General features: G+C 40.0%; 1 protein-coding gene across 4 annotated transcripts in view; it reads right to left on the reverse strand.

Annotated features, from left to right (window-relative positions):
* SENP6 (SUMO1/sentrin specific peptidase 6) overlaps window positions 1–17,973 on the reverse strand; it is an 83,533-nt gene extending 65,560 nt beyond the window's left edge. For 3 of the 4 annotated variants that reach the window (XM_021390017.1, XM_021390016.1, XM_021390020.1), the window contains exon 1: window positions 6,569–7,346. In XM_021390017.1, coding sequence (XP_021245692.1) covers window positions 6,569–6,620 — 52 coding nt within the window. In that variant the 5' untranslated portion in view covers window positions 6,621–7,346. Of the gene's footprint in view, window positions 1–6,568; window positions 7,347–17,723 lie in introns of those variants that run through there. The other variant, XM_021390018.1, reaches the window with a different exon arrangement.

Genomic DNA, 18,993 nt, shown 5'->3' on the forward strand with positions numbered 1-18,993 from the left:
AATACCTAGTCTAAATCTACCCTCTTCCAGTTTAAAGCCCCCTCATCCCGTTGCTACCTGAATTTATAAAAAGTCCTTTCCCAGCTTTCCTGTAGGCCCCTTCAGGTACTGGAAGGCCACTGGAAGGCCCTCCTGGAGCCTTCTCTAATCCAGGCTGAAGAGCTCCAACTCTGTCAGCTTGTCCCCATAGGGGAGATTGCCTAATTTGTGTCACCAAATCAGGCAATGATTTAACAAATAAAAATATATCATTTGATTTTAAGTCACTGAGTAATACCTCATTATCTTCTCCACATTTCCTAATGGCCAAGAATTTTACTGGCCTCAGAAGCAGAATCAAAACCATCTTTTATCCTATATTTGTAAAGAAATGAGGAAGTAGATATTACCCGGTAATTATTTATTGATCAACATGGGTTGCACAGCACCTAGGAAGGCAAGTGCCATTTACTCCTCTGACCCAGGCATTTGCAAGCACCTAACTTGGTGAACGCAAGACACCAACTTTGACTTCACAGCTTAAGAACAGCATCACCTGAAAATATTATACATTCTCTGCTGCTGAAAACAGTAATAGAAAGCTTAAGACATGCTTTTAAAAATTAAATAAGATAAAATTACCACTGCGTTCATTTCTATGTAATAAATAAATAAAGATCATAAAAGCATACCTTTGACTTTAAGCAAGAACCAACTGAGAGCATCAGGGAGACTCCAACCCATGAAACACAACCCTACCTTAAAAAATATCTCCAACTTTTAACCATATAGGCAATAAAATTGAGGTCAAGAAATATTCCAAACCTGTTTTTCTCCCAATGGAAGTATCTTCTAGAATAAGAGAATAATTATATTTGCCCTCTAGTTGTCCCCTACACCTCTACAGCTTCCTCCACTACGGCATCTCTATTTTTTATCGTGTTTTCTCAGCCTCCTGCTGTACCTTGAGCTATTGTGCACAGTCTTTCACTCCTTTCTTCAATGCACACGCATACGTGCATGCACACCCTGACCTGCACACCGAGTCCTCTAGCTGCTCTAACCCTGACTTCTCAGCCAGCGTCCAACATCACTTAGAAGCAAAATGAGCCATGCTGAGGAAGCACTGAAAACTTTTGCTTCAAAGGTATTGATTTCTGGTTTCTCACTTTTAGGAAAGCGTGCAAGTTTCACCAAGTTTCTAGCTATTTACCTCTCCTCCTCTACAAACAAATGGCTTCAAAAGATATTAGCAAAAAGGAAGGAGACAAAATGATGAAAGATGACTCAAAAAAAAAAAACCAGCAACCCCTCACTTACTGTTATAAAGCAATATTTAAAAGCGACAAGTTGAGTTTGGCTATTGGTTTCACTTTATAGGACCTGCTACACCACAAAGTACTTGGACATCCCTCAGTCATCTCAATTATAGACACAACCAAAGCTCTATAGAAAAGGAGAAGTCTGATACTGTGTTGACATCCATGCATAATTTTTTAGAAACAATAGTAAAAAAAAAAAAAAAAAAAAACCATAGTTGTTGAAATCACTACAATAATGATACCCTATGGTTTTTGTCCTTGCACAAAAAAAGGAAGCAAAACATTCAAATATCCAGATAGGCTTATTATAAAAGTATTTGTGCAAGTAAAGTGTATGAAAAATGTTGATTTATCCTTCATAGAATCATTAAGGTTGAAAGAGACCACTAAGATCATCTAGCGCAACCATCATCCCACCACCACCGTGCCCACTAACCCATGGTTCCTTAGTGCCACATCCACCCTTTTCTTGAAAACCTCCAGGAGAAGTGCACTTCCCTGGGCAGCCTGTTCCAATACCTAACCACCCTCTTTCACGTCAACCTACCCATCAAATCATATATTGATGATATTCTTATATCATTACTATTATTTTTACAGTTATACTTACATGAAGAAGAGTGCAAGGATCTCTTTTAGGAACGTTCCCACTTTTTTTTTTTTCCTTCACAGAAAGACAAGAGAATTTCCATACTTTCTTTGAGGGCAGACTAGTGCTTTCCTACCAAACCCAAGTGCCAAAAAAAAAACCAAAGCAGATGAAGCCTCCTGTACAAGGCAGTTACTCTTACACCAAATAACAGATGCTCCCATCACAAACAAACAAACAAAACAAAACCGAAAACTGCACAGAGGTGCCTTCCAATTCAGAAAGCTGAAGACAAGTCTGGGCTTCTAAAATCCCATCTCAAAATTAAAGGAAGGACACGATGCGGAAGCAGAACAGTGAAACAACAGCCTGAAAAGAAACAGACACAGTGCTGTAAAGAAATTCTGAATGAGACTGAAAACAGGGAGACATTAGAAAGACATCAGCATCATAAATTCCTCACTTTCAAGTAGAAAATCATTCTCAAGAAAAACAGAAGAAAGGAGCAGAACATATCCGGATATTGATGGGGCTGATGGAGACCAGAGAGGAGCCCAACAGCATAAAGTAGTTCAGATTCTGAAAAAGACATGGAAGAAAACGAATGATATTCCTACAGTTCCAAGCTAATACCTGTCTCCACTAAGTCACAAAAAAAGTGTCAGAGACGGCAGTGGGGACAATTAAGACAGTAATTTCACTTTTAAGAGAAAATAAATAAGAGAAGAGTCGCAGCAGGTAGAAAATTTTCAAGTATTCTATCTGAATATAAACTCTGCTCTGCCCCCCTAATTTGAATTATTCTCATCAGATATTTCACAGAAAGATACAAATGAAAAAGCAGGAAAGGCTGACCACCACTTCAAATGGCAGCTGTCTATACAGTAATATACACAGGCTGTATGTTTCTGCGCTGCTTCAGAATCTCAGCTCCCTTTAAGAAAATACACAAGCCCTCAACCTCTCATTTTGTGAAGACCATTCTTTACACGTGAACTGAATGAAAAACCAAGCAGCTTTCTGGAGTCCTCAGAAAACTGAAGCTTCTGCTGCTGCTACTAATGGGTAATCCAAATAGCTTTCTCTATTGCCATTAGGAAACCTGTAGCCAAGAAAATGGAATGAAAATTGAGCAAATTCCTGTCATGACTGCACCAAAATCTCTCAGCAGCTCTGAAGGTAGTGACTGGCCACATTCCTTAGAGAGGAGGTCCTCAAACAGAAACTTCAAAATTAGCTCTCATTATCACTATTGTAACTACTGGGAGACTGGAAAAAGAAAACAGGAAGGAATAAAAGCATTCTCTTTTGTTCTGGAAAATATATGTGTTTGGGAATACTTTCAAGTTCATCATTTCTCTTCTCCAGCCTTAAATTAAAAGTTTCACTATGTTTCTGCAGCAGGTAACACGTAATTTCCTCACAGCTCAATAACATCCAATAACATCCATTCCGGTAGAATAAAACAGAGTTCCCAAAAATTTTCTACAGGGGAAAAGCTCAGTAGTACTCTCCACTCCTACAGCAAGCACTGAACATTCCCCTATCCTAAATCTAATCAGATTTGTCAATCCTTGCTTTACATTTTATGTCTGACTATCAAGTGAAAAGCACATGAATTTCCACAGATGTAAATCTCTGTTCATGAAATTTGTAGTCCTCCAAATCAGGAAAGAATTCCCATGCAAGGGGCCTACTTCATTAGCATAAATTTCTGCACTTTCTTCCTGTAACTAAAACTTACTGGAGGAAAGTAAATTCAGAAAACAAGGAGAAAGTTTTAGTAATTCCACTTCTACGCTAGCTTAAATAACAAAAAATATGGTACTTTCAGTTTTTCTGAATTTTAAAAGCCTCAACGTTTCAAGGAAAGTAAACATGCAGGTCATGTATATCAATATATACTTGTCAATACTAAAAACTATGAGCACTGCTGCAGAAGGATAATGAATACAGCTTTAAAGGGACAGACGTTACCATTCTAGTATCCTTTTTCACGTCTTCCATAAGGCAGTCTATACAGCACACAGCATAAAAGATATGGAAAGACTGGCCAAAATGAATATTTGTATGAATCACACTATTGAAGAAGGGCATTACCAGAAAGACAGTAGGTAAATCAGACAAGGAACACCCTTCCAGAAAGATTACTTTGTTTTTATTGGAGAATGAAATAATAGAAATATTAAAAGGAAACACTTTAACAACAGAATGACAACCACAGCTCTTCATATTAATATCTATTACACTAAATAAGAGAAAAAAAAGCAGTATCTTAACGGACATTTGTTATCCAAACCAAAATTCTAAATATCATTCCTGCAAATAATAATTTCTTTTAACTGCATGTTTATTTTAAGTCAGATTGATAGCCAATGTAAGTTTGACAGCATCAGAATTTTCTTTGTATATACAGATATATGTACACACCGACAGAGAGACGCATGTTTCTATTAGATTGAGTTCAATTACAGTGACACAACTGCAGTTGGTACCTAACTCATTTGTTTTGCACATCAATGGCAGGGATGGACAGAGGAATTCTCAGTTCTCCCTCTTCCAACCTTCCAAAAAACATCACATAAACAATTGCCGCTTGCTGCTTTTGCAGACTTCACTGGAGTCTGTGAAATATACAGACTCAGACTAAGTATAGTTAGAATTCTAGGCTCATATAGTAATCACAGCCTTGCAGTAGAAGTTGTGATGCCCCCTACTCAATGCACTTTCATCCCTGCAATTGTCCATGCTGAACTTGTTTCACAAATGCGGCACTCTCATGCTTGTCTAAAATTCAATCTTTGAATAATGGTTGTTCTACATCATCAGGTTAATCTAACATGCTGTCATATGTTTCCAGATTAAAGACTGCTGGAAAACCTACATACATATCTTAGATACCTTTATTTTTCCTTATGAAGTCAGCCCTCATTACTAAGAGCCTTCCAAGTAACATCTTAAAGCCTTCTTTTTCCTTTGCTTCAAATGAGTACAAAGTTAACCTGCTCTTACTAGATCTGATACAGTACGATTATCCTATCCGGACTTGGTCCACCCTCAGATATTTATTCCACCGCTGTCCACATTAGGTTTTCTTCACACAAGATTCCTAACACACGCATGCAAATACACCCATACATTCCCAGGGTTTGTATCCAATCGTGTCATTAGTGCTAAAATTAACATGTCCCCAAATAACAGGGAAACACAAAACTGATTGATTACTCTGTCCATCAGTCATGCAATACTGAAACTTCCAAGGAGGATGCTACCCAGGGTCATGATAGTAACTGCTAATGAAATGAGATCTCAAAAAGAAGAAATGTGGATACTACACATGGAGCCTGTCATCTGCGAGCCACTGCCCAAACAGTATGCATGCAAGGTGCACAGAGGAGACAGTGACTGAACATCTTTGTGACACTTCTAGTAGCATGCAACCCTCGCTGTACTCAATGGAGAGACTTCAGGAGAAAATGCAGTGCCTACAATGAAGCATCTGTGTTTCACCATCAAACGCTTTAAAGGCAGAAGGAAGGTAGCGGGACAGTAGTTATTAACCAGGAGTTTCTGAACTTCAGACCAATTCTTTAGAAGAATACTATATTGTTTACGTAGAAATTCCAATCCAGACCTCTAGTAATAAAAGAACAAAATTCAACATCCCTCAGGAAGATAAAAGCTGTAAAAGACAATACCTGTCAGTACAGACACACAAAATCTCAACTGCTAAACTTAGATCTGACTTGAAATATACACATCAGAAGTAGTCTACTTCATCAATATATTTTTTACCTATCATCCTGGTAAAAATTGAGCAGCTATTAGCCTGTCAACCAGCTACGTGCTTATAACTATTTCATGAGACTGCAGTATTTCTTTTTCCATGGGTTAAACTGTGAAGATTCAACAGTTAAACATATTCGAATATCAGTGGACTATTTGCACCACAATTAAAGCTTTAAAGAGAAAAAAAAAAAAACTGCACGTTGAAAAAATTACTCAAGGCTTCTCAACTGCTTTTAAAAGGTTCATCTGCAGCTGACAGATTCATCATCGCGCTTACAAACGTAAGAATAAAGTGACCCCCTCCCCAAATTAACCTCAGCCCCACGTGGGCCTTTACGCTAGCATTTCAGAAAGAGACCAGCCTCGTTGTGCGGCGAGGGGAACGAGCACAGCCCAGGCCGGGGCCCGGCAGCAGCTCACGGCAGGGCAATGCCGGCCGGGCGGCGCTGCCCTCACCTCGCGCTAACCTTGCCGGGCCGGCAGCCCCCGCCCTCACGCGGCCGCTCCCGCCGCCCGCCCGGCCCTGCTGCGCCCGGCCCCGGCCGCGCTCTGCCCCGCCAGCAGAGCGCCGCGCTCCCACCGCCTCCGAAAATTGCAGAACGAAAGAAAGAACCAGAAATCAAATCCCCCTCGCTTAAGCCCTCCCCCAGAGCGGGTCTCTTTTTACCCGACGAAGCCACCCTTTACGGCACCCACCCTTCCCCCACGCCACCGAGGCACCTCTCATTGTCGTCGTCCCCCCAAGGGGACCCGTTCCTCCCCCCCGATGCACATACACACGCGCTCGCTCGCCTTCCCCCGTTCCCCAGTCCGTACCGTGCCCCTCGCCGGTTGCCAGAAGGGAAAGGCAGCCCGCGGGCCGCCCTCCTCCTGCCAGCCGTGCACGCACCTTCCAGAAACAGGCTGTCTCTGCAGCCGCCGCCGCCGCCGCCACCGGCCATCTTCCCGGAGCCGCGCTGCCTCACTCCATCGCCCAGCGAGGCGGCGGGGCCTGGCCCTTCCCCCGGCCTGCGCGCTCCGCCGCTCACCCACCCCCACTGCGGAAGGCTGCCCGACCCGCAGCGGCGGCGATGCCGAGGCCCGGCCCTCCTCCCGCACGGCGCGCACGGCGGCCCGGGCCGCGCTGCCTTCCGGCCCCGCGCAGGAGAAAGCGGCGGCGTCGCGCCCGCTCCTCCCTCACCCTGCCCGCCCGCCGCAGCCCCCCGCGCCGATGCCGGCCGGGCCCGGCCCTGCAGCCGCCGATGGCGTCCGGCGAGGGAGACGGGCCTGGCCGGGGCTCCGGCGGAGGCGCTTCCGAGCCGAGGGGGAGGACGAGGAAGCGGTGCGCGCTGCGCTGCCGCCCCTCTCCTCCATGAACGGCGCGGCGGGGCCTCCCCGGAACCCTGGCTCGCCCGTCCCCAGGCGGAGCGGGGCCGCCGGCGTCCCCCGGCCCCCAGGCGATAAAATGGCCGCAGTAGGGCTGCGCCCGGTAACGTCTCGGGTCTCCGCTCCCCCCGATCAGATCGGAGGCGGCAGCTTTTTGGAGGTGAGGAGGTGGATCGGACTGCGTAAAATGAATGAACTTTCAAGAGGCAGGGAGCCCACTGCGCAGGACGAAGGCCTGCTGGCCTCCCCTGCTCGGGCACAATACGGCAGCGGGCCACAAAGGTCTTACAGAGCGTTGTCAATCAGCGTTCTCCGTGGCCAAGGTACGTTTAAATGCAAAACTGGGATTCTGCAAAAAGCACAGCGTTGGCAAGGCAACTGCACAGAAACTGCAAGTCATGGCCTCAGATGTATATGATTTTTAAAATAAAAATATACTTATTTTCTAGCATGTAGGGATATATATTTTAAAAAGTCTTCCCAGGATACTTAACTACCAAAATGAACGTCTTTTAAAAACCAGAAGGTAAATTCTGACCGTTTAGAACTGTCAAAAACCAGAGATTGCTTTCTTTAACAGATTCCTAAAGCTGGCATTCTATTAATGCTACTTTTACTGCAGAAATGAGGAATTTTTATGACAAATTACTGAAAAGCAAGCTTCCACAACTGATGAAATGTAAAGACTATGCCCAATGTAGTCCAAAACTAGGTTAAGTTCAAGTACATAGTGCATATGAAGATTAAAAGTTAGACACAGGAAAACTGCAAGATTTCTCAAGTCAGTATGTTCATTCCTGAGGTTTCTATACAGATACCAACCATAAGCCAATGTGCTTAGAGACACGTAAGTGAGAGTGCTTAGTCTGGACACGAGAAAGAAATGCAGAAAAACAAATAAAAGCACAGTGGTGCCCTGTAAGACATGAAAGATGTCAGACTGCTCCCTGATATCAGCAGAACTAATGAAATAAAATAATGAAAATAAAATAATGAAATAAAAATTCCAAAACCTGGAGTAGCGCTGCCACATTTACACTTCTCCATTCTCAAAATCTTTGTAGAAAAAAATAATTTTTTATGCAAAAGGAATCACAGAATATTCCTCTTTCATTAGTAATAAACAGGAATCAATTAGGAAAATTCTGTGCAAGCTAATTATATTTAAAAAAACAGAACACCATATGTGCTTAATAGAAACCTAACATTAAAAGATCAAAATATAAATAGCAATGGAAGAAGTTATCAGTATGAATCTGGGTGCATGGTTGATTTTAGAAGAGCTGCCCTCAAGTTACATCTCATTGCGATGTTCTGTTTGTTTTTTTGTGTTATTTTTTTTCCCTTTCTTTTAATAGGATACAAGCAGCCAGTATGTAGTAAAATCTCATTTTTTTTTCCATAAAGCTTTTTATTAAATTATTTTATTTTGCTCAGCTTTGGCGGTTTGTTTTTTTTTGTTGTTTGTTTGCAAAGTATCTGCGGGGAGTGCAATACTGATGAGCCAAGTCTTGCCAGCAACCTCTTAACTCTGCTTAGAACCAGAGGATTCTGTCATGTATAAGAAGTAACTGAGTGAGCAATGAGAAAATGAGCATTCCTACCCCTGATGAAGAAAATCATACAGAATTTACAGTGTTTTTTTCCAGTCCAAATATTAGTTGAGTTCTCTGAGTAAGAACCCAGGAATAAAGTAGAGCAGCTCATTACTTCCTGGCCTTTAGCAGCCTCTAGAAGTTGACCATTTCCATTATGGGCAGTTGACAATCCCAGGACATAATCTAAGATCCTGAATTTACAAACATTTACATCTGCATTGCTCTATTGTCACAGCACTGCAGAGAGTGAAAAGCTGATTACCTCCTTAGGCGAAAATGACTTTTTCTTTCATCTTACAAATCTCATTTTTCCTTCTCTTCCCGCAGTAAAAACTTGCTATTAATAAATACGAATTAGATGACTTAGTACTGAAATGACAAATAAAAACATATCTTTCTTCTTTATATCTCTGATTCTTTCCCAACTACTTCTTGTTTTAACTATAGTTTTGTAAGGTTAGTCAATAAAATAGGGAACATTACTCATTGGAACTCTATTTCCTTACTTAAGAAATAAAATAGAATCAGGGTTACAATTTTGCAAATTCTATAGTTCTGGCTGTATACACTGCTTATTTTGTTTTACCGCTACATTAATCAAATACAGAAGTTTTAGGGAATTTATAGGTACTCTGAATCAAATCTTTTGTAATTTACAGTCCACAAACCCATTTTGCAGACTACAAATTTAAGGTTTTTTTTTTAACAGTAATGCCATTTAGAAAATAACGATTATGGACTGAATTATGTTTCACTGTTTTCCACTGCTGTTTTTGGAACAGTTCTTTGAATGTATTACTGATGCGCTATATCCTCTATTAAATATATATGTATATTTTTCTTCTATCTTTACAACCTGATGCCCATTTTTCCTCTATGCATTTTTAAAGCAAAATCAGATATATTTAATCTTCCAGAATATTCCCAAATGGAAAAGTACACCTTGTCTGTGTGCTACAATTTACAACAACGCATCAAGATTTGGAAATGTTTTTTGTTAAATTTTGACATCATAGTTTGCTGAGTAAACAGTAAATAAAAATGGGCTATGAAAGATCATCAGGATTTAGTCTGAAATGTCTTCTTAAATCTTTCCTTTGAAGGAACGACATTTTTCAAATCTGATCAGCCTACCTCAAAATGCAAGGTTGTGTTCTTGCAGAATAACCCTAATGAACAAGCATCTACTGGATTTTCTGTTAGTGTCATGAGTATTTTGAAAATAAAAATCCTGCTCTTCATTGTTGTGGCTTGTGCTTAAATGTTACCTTCCTAGTCATTACTGCATTATAATAATTCAGAGAGAAACAATTTTGCCTTAAATCTGTGAGTTTCCTTGTTGGACACTGAGATCAAGCAACTGTATTGGACCAAAAAAGTTAAGACTCATTCAGCATCAAATTGAGAGTTATATGTATAAAAGACTGATGGAAAGGTATGTACAGCATCGTCAGCCACAATACAGTACTTTAGGAAATAACATTTCATTCTGGAGGGACTGGGTTATGTCTGGAAGCCCACATTTTTCTAGAAGGCGGCAGCAGAATTTGGTGCACAGCTCAGAACCATGCACAGCTACTGCGAAACAATACCTCTCCTAAGTTAGAACTGTGATCATTAGCAAAACTGAAACTCTATAAAAGACAATGATTTCAAATTTATACATGGCATCATACAAAAGAAGAAAAGATGTTTTCTATCTTGAATGTAAAATAACCCATCTGAAATACTTGGGAAAATTTTTTGTATTTTTGATTATTCTTTAGTAATTACATTGTGTAATTATTTTACAGCTTACTTTGATACGTTTGAACATTAACGATAAAACTGTTAACAGTAATTCTGGAAATGGTGAAAGGGTAACATATACTTAAAAGGTATACTCAAACTGTCTGTATAAAATATAGTTCTGTATATTTTGATTCACTTTATCATACTTGCTGTAAGTTTCCTGTAGCGACTCTGTTGTTAATCTTAAATAATCTTTTCCCTTTCTCTGCTATTTTTTGCTGTAATATTTTAATGGCAATATGTTTTTGCATACAAACTGATCAAATACATTTACTGGTTGCAATCCAAGCTTTATGATTAGCCAACATTATAAATCTGTTCTCATCTGTCTCTGAGCTGAACTATTTCATGATTTTACTAAAAGAACAGAAGTTTTAATTGGTTTAAAGGAGGTGAAATATAAAACATAGCATTTCTTCATACAAGTAGCATGGGATAATCACAACAGTCTTTCATCTAAGAAGATAATGAATGCAACTGTCATGAAAAATAAAAATCAACGACTATGTAATCAGGAAAACAAAATTATAGAAAATTTTACCATAATAAAAATAAAAGCACAAACTGTTACTTAAGGCATCCAAAAGCATCCCACATACAAAACATACTATGTATATATGTACAATATCAGATCCTGTCTCTAATCTCTTGCTTTTCAAATCAAAGGTATATGCCTAAGTCAACTTTAAAGTAGTTTTAAGCACATTTAATAAATACGGAAACTTTCTTCACTTTAAGTTACACAGCAATCTCTCTCACAATCATGCATGGAAATAAGTAAGTGTTCTTAATTGTCAATTAACAAAGCAAGGCCTGCTGATGGTGTTTTTCTGTAATGGTCTCGCACCCATCAGAAACGTAATTGCTGACTTGCAGCTGAAATTCTCAGAGATGCTTCAAAAATAATCATTGCCTCAAGATTTTTAAGTTGAGTTTATAACACAAATGTGTGTTATAAACAGAAAATATGTAATTGAAATTGTTTCAGCAGGATCAGTGAGTTTGTTTCTCACAAATTTCCCTCTCATCAGAAGAACCTCCAAAATCTGATTGACACTGCACAAAAGAGATGAGAGATCTGGACTATAATGATGGATGTTTCTGTCTGTGTGCTTCAGTGGTTGTAGGGTATTCGGTCTCATCTGTGGAGTAGAACCAGTAAAAGTATATGTGGCAATAACCACACTGCAAAGAACAGAATCTACACAATAAGGATTTGAAAGATGTTAAGGGACCATTTAGTTTGTCCTCCTGCAGACAGCTAAGTTAAAAAGGCTCACGCTGTCTATAGGTATACGCCTTTAAAAATCTCGGTTTATGATCGATCTTCAGTATCCACAAATGATGGTTTTTTCCTAGTATTAACCTAAATAATCTTTCCTGGAAGTAAATTTCTTCTTCCATCTCAACTGGAGATCACTGAACAACTTTTACATAAAAGTTGGAGAATGCTGTTACGTTTTTCAGTCTTTTTTCTTCCACGATTCCTTCACCCTTCATTTTTTATTTTTAATCTTCTCCCTGGAGTCCCTTTAACTCGCCTGCATTTTAAAGTGGGACATTCAAAACAGGACACAGTACTAATGTAGGTCTCTCCAAAGTCAAGTAAAGCAGAACAATTGTCATCTGCTTCTCATATACTGCAATTCCCCTTAATATAGCCTAAAATATTTTCAACAAAATCACAGATCATCATCAATTTGTAATCCAGAATAACTTCCTGTCTCTTTTCCATACTGTTGTTCCCTAGCCAGTTATATCCTATTTTGGAGTCGTTTGATTTCTCCTTCTGAAGTCTACGATTACTTGCCTTCACTACATATTATCTTGCTGGTTTTAGACCATTTCTCTTAATCAATCCAGATCACTACAAACTCAATCCTGTTACATTAGGGGCTTACAGCATGTGTGGTCTGACAGTGAAAATACTAGCAGAACTATGGCTACAGAATTGTATATGTATACATATGTATATGTATACATACTAGCAGAATTGTACAGCTACAGTACAGAATCAAGTGCCTTTCTCAGGCCCACTTAAAAACTGAGGTTTTTTTCAGCCTGCTTTTCCTAGTTTAGTTTTAAGATGTCACACAGGACAATGGCTAGAGTCTTACTAGAGTCAGTATTATTTGCATTTTTTCCTAGTTATCCCGTATTCCAGCTATTCCATTGAAGATGGACAGAACTATAGTTTGACATCAAAATTTTCCGTTTATTCTCAGGAATAGGAAATTGGAATACACGTCCAAGAGATGCATAAGAAGACATCTTTGTCAAATTTTAAGCCCTTGCTCTTCTCAGTCTTCTTCATCTCACTCATAAGAGGAGGCATGTCATTCTGTGGTGTTATTTCCTCTGTCAGAAGGTTGTGAATGTCTATTGCTATTTCTGAAGATATTATTTACATTCTTTACTGGAAGTATATCCTAGTAACATAGGTCCACATGAATTACAGTTATATACATAGCAATTTAGAGAGCTGTGGGCTAAAACGTGAACATAGGAAGTTCCATACCAACATGCGTAAGAACTTCTTTATGGTAAGGATGAAGGAGCACTAGAACAGGCTGCCCAGAGAGGTCAGGGAGTCTCCTTCTATGGAGATATTCAAGGCCTGGCTGGATGCCCACCTGTGCGACCTACTGTAGGGAACTGCTTTAGCAGGGGGTTGGACTCGATGATCTCTTGAGGTCCCTTCCAACCCCTGCAATTCTGTGATCCGTAATTGTCAAATGATGGGATGTGTATTTGAAAGGCTCAAAACAAGATGAAGTTTTCTCCAGAGTTGTATGGATAACCAAATTAGTCTCTGTATAATCACTGTGAAATCAGAGGTAAGATATGTTCAGGAAGTAGAGCCTTGGCCATGAGAGTTAAGAGAATTTGGCTGATGTAAATTATGTGGGCCCCAACACAGGAGAGGTTTGAAGAAACTGGAGCTGTCTCATGCACTCACATTTATATTACACAAAAACATCCCAGTGGAAGGAGATGTGCTAACTCACAGTGAGTACTGAAGTATTTGCTAGCGTGCTGCTCCAGTTCATGAAGTGTCTGATTTCAAGCTTTTTTTTTTTTTTTTTAATAAACTTTAAAGATCCTCCAAGCCTTTATGCTCTTTGATAAATCACAGGGTCTGTCACTATGTGTCCATCTGATTAATTCATCCCTTATCACAGTAGCTACATGCATAAAAATTAAATGACTCTGTCACTGGTGTATTTTTCATAATGGGCACCATTATGGATTATATTTTTTAAATAGTCACATGTAGCTGTTAGGAGGCCAAGAGGCTGGAACACACTGGGTCAGGCTGTTACCATTTTGAGTCCTACTGGAAATCCCTGGAGCCCCCTTTATGCTATACACTCATGTCACGTAAAAACATCACTACCATCATTTCTGATTTTGTCAAGAGCAAAGGAGATGTTAACTACTCTAAGTGTAACAGGTGTGTGATTTGCCTCCAGATTTTGTCAGGATTGGATTAGACTGGTTCAGGTGTTACACTCCTTTTTCTCTTAAAATTACATGAGAATTACTTGGGTAGTTACTCATCTTCTCCGGGAGCATGAAGTCCACAGCAGTAGGTAATTATCTTGTGAACATACGTAAGCATGTTACTCAGTCTATTTAGAGTCAGAAGAAAAAGGCTGTTGCTTTTAATATTAATGAAGACAATTATCTCTATTTCTTTTTGATAAAACTCTGTAACGTGAAATTAAATTTACTTATTTTAATATACAGAATTCTGTAAATTTCTATAAAGGGGACTGGCCCTTCCCCCGGACTGTCTTCTTCATTTTTAAACAAAATAGAGATGAAAACTGCAGTCATTCATCAGTTTGAAGATGTATGTACTCTGACTGAAGATTTATGGTTGCTAAAACAATGTGAAATTTCAGCAGACTGTTTAAATTAGTTAACATATGATATGATGACATTTAAAGTGGAGTATACCTACTGCTAACATCTGTCCTATTTGCAGTCTTGTAGCATAGAAGCTTAAAGCACCAAAAAGTTTTAAAGTGCTGTATCAGTTTTCAACGTAAAAATTCCAGACTCTGTACCACCCATAAGGAGGGATAATGACTGTAATCGTTCTCTGGAAATTTCAACAAATAAAATATAATATTTTTAAGAGTAAGTAATATAATTTAAGAAAAGAAAATGAAATCACATTCATTATCCTCAAGTAGCTTTCTAAGAGGAAAACTATCAAATAATTCTAGAAAAGGGAAGAAATTTAATGCTATAGAATGTTTCTACACTGAAAAGATGGTGTTTTCTAACTGAGACATTATCAAACAGTATTATTGTGCTCTTCCTATCTGCTCTGGTTTCCATGGAAATAAATAGGAGGCATTACTTCTGGAGAGATATGTATATATGCTGAATATGTTAAAATATATTAAGATGTTTTTATGGTTTATAATTAACAGGATATGATTAACAGTATTTTCACAAATTGGGGACATTTGTTTTGAGTCCGATTATTTCCCTCATCACACCATTTAGTAGCAACCCATCTGCTGCCATCTCCCCTTCACCAGACAGACTCACCTTGTTTTCAGAGTCTCATTATCTATTTGTCTCCCTTCTCCCTATGGCTCCTGCACTAAAAGCAATCCTTCAACTTTTTGTCTGTCATTGTTCAAGTTCTCTTCCCAGTATTCCCCCAAATCTTTCTCTGTGGTTCTTTTTATTTAGTTTCTGTTTTCAGCTTCTTTCCCCCTACCAAAACTAGTACCAAAATTCCTCCCATGCTTCCAACAGATTTCTCCAACTCTTTCCTTTGACAATTGCTACTCCATTCCAGCCTTTTATTGTGGCTCTCTCCCACTGCCGTTTCTTCTACATTAGTTAGTATCCATGAGCATTATACAGTAACTGAGGGTAGTGATAGCTGAAATTTAGCTAGATGAATAAAACCTAGTCCCTATTGAATGTATTTTCTTCAGTGCTGTAATTCAGTTTGATAATAAAACACATTCTGCCCTTCTTCCATTAGGTAACACAAGCCGTTTTGTTTTTAAAAATGTTGCACACAAATATGTAAAACTGAAACAGCAATCCAACAAATTTCATATTCAGTGCAAAGAACCTCAACAAAAACATAATTAATGCAACACAATGTTTGAGATTTTAAGCCAACAAAAGCCAGACCATTTAGAGCTAAGGTTCCCATAGCAACCTTACTGTCTCCTCCTGTGCCTGTGTGATAGGGTCTTTTTTTTTTTTTTTTTTTTTTTTTTTTTTTTTACAAATACATGACCACATATTGGTAGAGAATGTGCTATATTATTCCATAAATAGAATCTCAGTCTAATAGGTAAGCTAACTACATAAGAACTTGGAAAATTATGTATGTGTCTTCAAAGGAAATTAAGTCAACCTGGCTCATAAAAGTACTGCATGTATATAAATACTAACAACAATTTTCATGCAAGCTGCTGTTACAATATCATCATTAGCACAAATACTGGCTGCAAGTGAATTTTTGACATGCTTATAGTTACACCAAGTATCTATTTTCCCAGCTATATAGAAAATACAAAGGGTAGCTAATTATAGGAGGAAAAAATTCATATTTCTTAAAAAACAAAAACAAAAAACAAAAAAACCCACACCTCACTATACAAAAATATTCTTCAACTTTTAAGGGATTATTTTCCAGAGAATGCAGCTGCATAAAAGTATCTAGGAACTCAAAAGTGGCAGTCAAACTTTAGGGCTACCCTAACATTGATTTTGCACTTTACATTGAAGATATTTTTGATATAGAACTGTTTCGGAGAACCTAGGAATATCTCATTACAGGCATAGCATTAAGCACCTCAGCACCCAACTCATGAGTTTTAATTTCTCATTCTGGATGCTGGTTTAGGCACTGTAGTTCAAGAGAATGAAACCCTACTTTTTTTTTTTTTTCTGGGTCTAGATTAAGAGGATTAAGTTGATGTCCCCAGTAATTAACCATAATTTTAAATTGTGTTTTTAGAACTGGAAACGTTTTGTATGCCATTGATATAAAACTCTGGCAAACCACATAGTAATCAGTTAATTTGGAGAAGATTTTATAACAATAACACAATGAAGAAAAACAAGAAATGTCATTGAAAGCAGTACTCCTGATGCAAATGAGAGAAATATCATCCATTTGCTCAGCCGGGCTCTAGCATACGTTTTCCATATTCAGTTTCTTTGTAAAATCTGCAGTGAAGCCCTGGTTAATGTTCTGACAGTTGTTAGCATCAAAGCAGGTGGATACTCTTGGTATTCAAGCACTGTTAGCTCTAAAGAAATCTGAAGCTCAGCGATGAGATGACTGGCAAATCTGTGAAGTATCTGCTTTTTCATAACAATACATGGACAATAACGGACAATGTGTCCAACTAAAAGCGGGTAGCAGTCTGAAATACCGAATAGATCCCCAGAGAAATAATAATAGGAACTATTCAACCAATACCCTCTATCTGGCTCTCAAGGACATTACAAGACAGTAATCATACTTTGCTAGGCTGGATTCAACTTTGATGGAAGGAGCACATTTACTTGTAAATCTGCATTTAAGATAGGAAAGGGAGGAAGTTAAGATTTTGTTTGGGTGAAAACAAAGCAAAGGCATGGAATCTTAGGGTCTGAATAATGAGCTTTCATCTAGATAAAGGTTAAGGTAGGCAGAGAGAAGTAGCACAGATTGTAAATACAGAAACATCTTTTTTAAGAAAAGGAAAAGCACAATGATGAAAAAAAGAGATGGAGTGTTGGAAGAATATTAGTGTGTGAGCTCAGAAAAGCCAGTGGGGCAGAGCACAAGCTGGAACGTTTTTCCATACTACGAATAGGGGAATAAAGTTACCTAACTCCCTCTTACATCCAGGGAAGTTAGAGCCTTTCAAATTCTTTTAAGTAACCAGAACAGTAAACAAGGGTGTTCGACCTCCTAAACAATTTGCCTTCTAAGCTACAAAAAAAAAAAAAAAAAAAGTTAAAAGCATTCCCTATAATGGGTCAATATGCCTTTAGCCTACGTTACAAAGTTCAGAGATAAGAACATATAATTTGCCCTTCTAAACCAGAAGTAACTGCAGCTTCTCGCCCAGTAGGCACATAGCAGCCTACAGGAGAGCCATGTGCTTGAACTGACTGCAGCATAACTCCATCAGTGCTCAGCACCACTGTGGGTCTACAGGTTAAAGCGTTCTTCCCTTAATGGATTTTAGGTTGTGTGCGCAGTTTTGGTTGTTTTTCCTTTTTTAAATTTCATCACAAATGATTACTTACATACTAGAAGCAACTCTCTGGAGGAAGCAGATTTGGAAACAAGACTGCGAAACATCTTCCCAGCGTTGCCACGGGGGAAGCTCATGAGGACGGAAAAGCCTTGGCGTGTGGGCAGAACTGAAAGCAATTTCTCTAGCAAGAGAGACTGGCTTTCGCCTGTCAGGAGACACCAACACTGAGGTTTCCCAGACACTCTCCTGTCCGCGGGGACGAGGCTGTAGCGCAGGTGCGCGGCCGCCTGCTTGGAGCCGCCCCACGGCCGTTAGGGAGCGACCGTTGAGCGCCTCCGGGTACGCAGCCGCGCGCCGCCGCCTCGTGCCCGCTCCGGCTGAGCCCGCGCGGAGTGGAGTAGCCTGGCCCGGCCCGGCCCGGCCCTGGCGCAACTTGTGGCCATTTCCTCTGGTCCTCTTTGTTATCTGGGAGAAGAGGTTGATCAGTCCTCATCCCAATCCCCTTTACGTAGTTGTAGAGTGTGATGAGCTCTCCCCTGAGCCTTCTCCACACTGAACAATCCCAGCTCCCTCAGCCACTCCTCATAACGCCTGTGCTCCACACCCCTCACCAGTTTCGTTGCCCTCCTCTGAACATGCTCAAGGGCCTCAATGTCTTTCTTGTAGTGGGGGGCCCAAAACCGAGCACAGTATTTGAGGTGTGGCCTCACCAGAGCTTAGTACAGGAGGATGATTACCTCCCTGCTTCTGCTGGCTACACTATTTCTAATGCAGGCCAGGATGGCACTGGCCCTCTTGGCCACCTGGGCACAGTGCTGGCTCACTTCAGTCGAGTATCGACCAACACCCCCAGGTCCCTTTCCTCTTCACCGTCATCTAGCCACTCTGCCCCAAGCCTATAGTGTTGCATGGGGTTATTGTGGCCAAAGTGCAGGACCCGGCACTTGGCCTTGTTGAACCTCATCCCATTTGCCTCAGCCCGGCAATCCAGCCTATCTAGATCCCTCTGAAGGGCCTCCCTACCCTCAGGCAGATTGACACTACTTTCCAACTTGGTGTCATCTGCAAACTTACCGAAGGTACACTCAATCTCCTCATCTAGGTCATCAGTAAAGATATTAAACAAGATGGGCCCCAGTACCGACCCCTGAGGGATACCACTTGTAATGGGACACCAGCTGGACTTAACTTCATTAACTACTACCCGCTGGGCACGGCCCTCTATCCAGTTCATTACCCAGAGAAGAGTGTACCTGTCCAGGCCACGGGCAGCCAGTTTCCCTGGAAGAATACTGTGGGAGACTGTGTCAAAGGCTTTG

Source organism: Numida meleagris, chromosome 3 (assembly GCF_002078875.1).
Source record: "Numida meleagris isolate 19003 breed g44 Domestic line chromosome 3, NumMel1.0, whole genome shotgun sequence".
NCBI lineage: Eukaryota > Metazoa > Chordata > Aves > Galliformes > Numididae > Numida > Numida meleagris.